General features: G+C 32.4%; 1 protein-coding gene across 1 annotated transcript; it reads right to left on the bottom strand.

The window, feature by feature from the left end:
• Positions 1-1,327: 1,327 nt before the first annotated feature.
• LOC115887054 lies at positions 1,328-3,866 on the bottom strand. The gene has a single exon (XM_030906375.1). It carries the CDS (start codon positions 2,352-2,354, stop codon positions 1,518-1,520), a length of 837 nt encoding a protein of 278 aa, XP_030762235.1. The 5' UTR covers positions 2,355-3,866; the 3' UTR covers positions 1,328-1,517.
• Positions 3,867-5,261: the final 1,395 nt, after the last annotated feature.

Here is a 5,261-nt window from a genome sequence, read left to right as displayed (position 1 = left end):
TATATTGTTTTATTGGTTTACTTATAAATGTTTTATAGTATTGTGTATTCTCATTATTTACACTTGTGAAATATACTTTAAAAAACTTTGATATACAGTTGTAACTTACAAAAATAAATATACAAAAATACTGTTATTGACTGTGCCCCCAGATAAAAATATTTATTTATAATATCATGTTTTTATTTATTATAGGGGGATGCAAACATGCAGTTGCCTTACTCACTTGGCTCCACAGACGTAGTGAAGAACCACCAAAAACTTCAACTGAGTGCTACTGGAAAAAGTCTGCTCTTGTTGATGTTGGTACTGGTTTGAAATTTGTGAAGGCAGAAGATTTGGGTAAATGCAACCCACTGGAGAGTATAGATGACACCGACTTTTTACAATCATTTGTGAATCATAGTTTAGAGTTGGGCAACACAGACACTGTGCTGATGAGATATTTCAAAAACAACAATTTTGAAAAATTGTCACTACATAGATTACTAAATGAATATATGTTGGAATCAGGGGACGCAACAGCAGATGCTTTTTTCACATATTGTGGGTCAAAAATGACAGAAGATCTTTGCCGGGATGCTGCCACAGCCACAGTAGATCAAGCAGAGAGTGCTTTATGGCATGAGTTACGATACCTGAGAATTACTGCTTTAAAGGCTTATGATGTAGCTCATTGCAAAACTACAGATGGATCATTGATTGAATCTATTTTGGGAGCATCGAAATTAAAGGACACTGCTGCCATGGCTAGGGGAAGAAGACTTGAAGCGGAGGTTTTAAAACTAGTCGAAAAACAAACAAAACAGAAAATTCAGCGATGTGGATTAGTTCTTGTACATCAACCATTCCATTGTACAACAACCATTCATTGGAGCAACACCTGATGGAGTTTCTGAAGATTTTTTGGTCGAAATTAAATGTCCAACTTCTGAAAAGACTTACAAAAGATATGTAACATCGAGTCTTGATATTACAGCAAAATATATGGCACAGGTGCAGTTACAAATGTATTGTTTAAAGAAAAATAAATCTTTGTTTGTGGTTGCTAAAGAAGATTTTAAAAACTCAAAGCATATTACTATTGTAAATGTTGACTTTAATAAAGCTTATGTTTTAGATTTACTAGAAAAATGTAATAATTTTTGGAAAAATAATATTTTCAGTATTGTTAAAAATAATTATAATTAAAAATAAAAACACACATATTGAATGTTACATGCGATATTTATTAAATAAATAAATAAAATATTTATTCCAATACAAATATGTTGTTACTTGTTAAAATTGCAATTTAAATAAATGTTTTTGACAGTTTATAATGGCACAAGCACATACTATCACATGGTCCATTATAGAAATTAAATGATTATCAATACAAGCATTTGGTAGCAGCATGTTGAACTCCCGTAGTCTTCCTATAACTCTTTCTACATGCACCCTTAATGCAGCGATCTGTTTAGATTGTTTCACTTCATAAGGAGAACTTGGAGTTGCAGCAGATACTGAAGGTGGCCTTATAAGTATACAATTTTTTGTTGTAATATGTTTGTAATATTTTTAAATCCTCTATCTGCCATTACTGCTACCCCAGGCTGTAGATGTTCAACATATCCAGAATCTTCCAAGATAATAACATCTGAAGCTCTTCCCCCATAGCCTTTCGAAATGAATAAAATTAGTCCATCTGGTGTACAGGATATTAGATATTTTATAGTATTCCCCTTCTTGTATTCGGACCATGTTAATGCCTGATGTACTGGATTACTAGGTTTCTCTATTTGAATTTCCAAACAATCAATGACTGAAACTGCTTTTCCATACCTCGCTCTGAATGGAATAGGTAAATGGTATCGAATGTTTTTGATATCTGGCCAATATATTAACTGTTGTAGGAATTTAGATAATATCATAACACTTTTAGCAAAAATCCTACTTGAATTGCTTATTGACATACCAAAATCTTTTGCTAAGATGGCAAATGAATAATTTAAACGTATCTTTTTCAACGTTATGAATATATCTGTTAAGGGTAGTGAAGCTTTTGTAGCCAACATCTTTATTAAATGATAACTTTCTACTGGTAAGCCTAGGTATAGTTTAGGGTCTCCTTCAATACTCCATATTGTTCCTTTTAGCATGTGTTGCTTAAACTCAGTTTCCTGTAATTCTCTTATAAACTCCATAGAACTTGAACTAATTCCACTTAAATTATATTCACTATCTTCCTCTATGAGAGAGGAAGCCGTACTCTCAGCAAAAGACACTGTTTTCACTAAACTGTGGGATTTTAATGGAGATGTTCCAACTGATATAGCTGATAGTTTTATGGTGACACACCTATAGAAGTACATACTTGCTGCTCTGTGGTAGTTGCCTTACTTCGAAATTTTGACCGTAGGTTTACTTGTATGGCTTTATCTATGGTTTGGGAAACGGATTCAACAGTACCAGCTGGAACTACAGTAGTTTCTACAGTATCAATTTCTTCAGCCTCCTCTACTTTATCTTTAGTTTCAGTGGACGAGGATGGCCCAGCAGCTTCTACCTCTGCTTCCATTACGAGTTGAAGACGTCTTCTTTTTTCAGGAAGGTGTCTTTCTTGAGGTGGCGTTTGTTTTGTTATCTGGCGCGTAAATATATGTGGAATCACCCCTGCTTTCCACTTCAGATTTTTTACTTGAAGGCCCATTAACTTATATTGCATATAATTTTCCATGTCTTGCACCAACTGAAATTAAAAAAAATATATCAATTAAACGAAATTAGTAAGAACAGGTTTAATCAGTGCATAGAAACTGTATTTAAATTTTTACTTAAATAAAGGTTAAAAATTTAAATATTCATCGATAACCTCACTTACATTAAAATATTCTTCACAAATATGTAAAGTAGATTTTCCACTAATTGGACTTCTCTTCAGATCCCTTTTCATTGCTAAGCAACATTTTTTCCTCACTTTTTCATCTTTTGGCACATTAACAAATAATTTGTTAGGGCAAGTTATTGTTATGGAACTACACATGGGCACTAAACAGCATTTATAATATTTATGTTCAGGAACTCTTTTTTGCGGTTCTGATCCTGAAGCCATTATGAATGTACCAAGTAAAGTAAGTTATTCAAATTAACAAAAGTTTAGAAATTAACAAACACAAGCGAATATTACGGCGTAAACAACACGAGAATCGAGATTAATAACAGCAGCCTTCGTTCACGTCTGACAAGTACCGGATCCTGACGTCACGAATTACTGACCAATTACAGAGCGTTTTCGCTAGGATTCATAAATTCAATATTTTGATAATTTTCTATTATTAATTACTTTCTAGGTATTTATTTTAAACAAGTTTTACTTACAGAAACAGACTTCTAGACTATTTACCTATAATTTAAATACATTTTCCATGGAAACAAAAATGTATGCAACTTCCTCATTCTAGTAATTATCATTAAAGTTGTTTACTTCAAATGCTAATTTATTTTTGTTACTTGGAATAATGATCAATGTATGCAATTATTTATAAAAAATAATTTGCGTCAAAGGCGAACTACAAGAGGCACACGGCACCATTTTAACATAATTATAGGAAATGTATTGGCGCGCATTTTTTTTTCCGTCCCGACAACTAATATTTAAACAGAGTGCTGTGCAGTTTAACACATTAATAAAGTGTAGCACACAAACCAACCATAGCATCAACACCCACAACTATAGTAGTGCTGACGCAAGACAAAATTAACTTTCCCATGAAATACGCGGTTGTGGTGATGAACCAGTTATTTCAGTAGGTACCATTTATTTTTCTTTTTTTTGCAATTAGAGATACAAATTTAATTTAATTGATGAAGATCTCGACGATACGGAGCAGCAGCAGCAGCAACAAATTAAACAAAAAACAAAATTAGAAATTATAGATGTCTACACATCGGGGGAGGAGGAGGAGGAGAACGAAGGTGTAGATGAGGTGGATAAATGTATTGCTTGTGATGGTTCTGGTGAAAGTCGGTCAAAGTAAGCAATGAAGAATGTAAATGTAAAAAATTGTTTAAATGTAATTCTAGTTATCGTAAATAAAAAAAATCTGTATTATACATTTTTAGTCTTTTATTTCATTTCTTGCAATAAATGTAGCAATATCTAGTATAAGAAATGTACATTTTCAACTGCGCAATATTACTATTTAAATGTTTTAAACAATGGTAAGATTTGAATACATTTTTCAACTCATCAGATGGGCTTCTTTCTTCATATAAATCAATTTGACAAACCAAACTTTTCCAACCATTGCTTCTTTTCCAGCCCTTTAACAGCAGCAACTTCTGAACACACGTATTTTTTAATAAATCTTGAAATATCTTTGTATGGTAAACATTTTCCTTCTTCTTCATATAAAACATCAAAATCGAAGCCCCCTATGTAAATTGGAAGTTACTCATTTCATATGATTTTTAACTTTTGAATTGTACTGGTTCAATTCAAATCGATAACTTATAAATTTATGTGCAGCCAAATTTCCATTATTGTTAACGTTGACTATTGCCAATTCCTTGCAAAGAAAATTTCCCGGTCCATACTGAAAGCCTTGTACATCAATAATAAACATTTTGCTTATGGTCTGTTTGCTTAGACCGACTACGAGTATTTTGCTCTTTAGAATACCCTTATAGTACCGGTTAGTTTTACTTACTGCTTTTGTACTAGGTTGTCCTTAACTAATTTATCATGTAAAATTAGACAATAGGTAGCAGTCTTCGCAGGTATTGACTCGTCTCGCCTGTTTCAAATTCGATACAAATATTGACTGCACCACCTTTTAAAATATCCTCTCCTTGTCGTAAACAATGACCACTAGAAGTATTGTTCTTGAAATGAATGGTATAGTAGGTTGGTTCACTAAACGGTTTATAGTAGTATGATTTTTGGAACCGAGTGTACATTTCATATAGGACTGCATATCTATTATTATTAGTGAAATCTAAATTTAAGTTGTCATAAAGATATACTTCTGAGTTTAAATATACTTTTAAATTGATCAAGTTTCAATGCTGAAATCGACTCATATTTTTTACTATATTATTACTTATTCTGGATATTCATGCAGTTCCCAGCTCCTAAAGGCAGTCGGCAAATCTCTATTGTTTTCAAAATTTTTTAGTAATCGTAACTTTTGATTATCATTAACTGATATATGGGGCATTTTCCACAACACTTTATTCAAAGTGACCTTATAGGTGTCCTTAGATTCTGCAGACGATTG

The sequence above is a fragment of the Sitophilus oryzae genome, unplaced genomic scaffold, assembly GCF_002938485.1.
Source record: "Sitophilus oryzae breed Bouriz unplaced genomic scaffold, Soryzae_2.0 scaffold_551_pilon_pilon, whole genome shotgun sequence".
NCBI classification, from domain to species: Eukaryota; Metazoa; Arthropoda; class Insecta; order Coleoptera; family Curculionidae; genus Sitophilus; species Sitophilus oryzae.
Note: the sequence above shows the minus strand (reverse complement) of the source record. Positions and strands in the feature narration are given on the sequence as shown.

Excerpts from the sequence above, each read along its gene's own strand:
- LOC115887054 (XM_030906375.1), bottom strand. The coding sequence starts at position 2,354 with ATGTACTTCTATAGGTGTGTCACCATAAAACTATCAGCTATATCAGTT.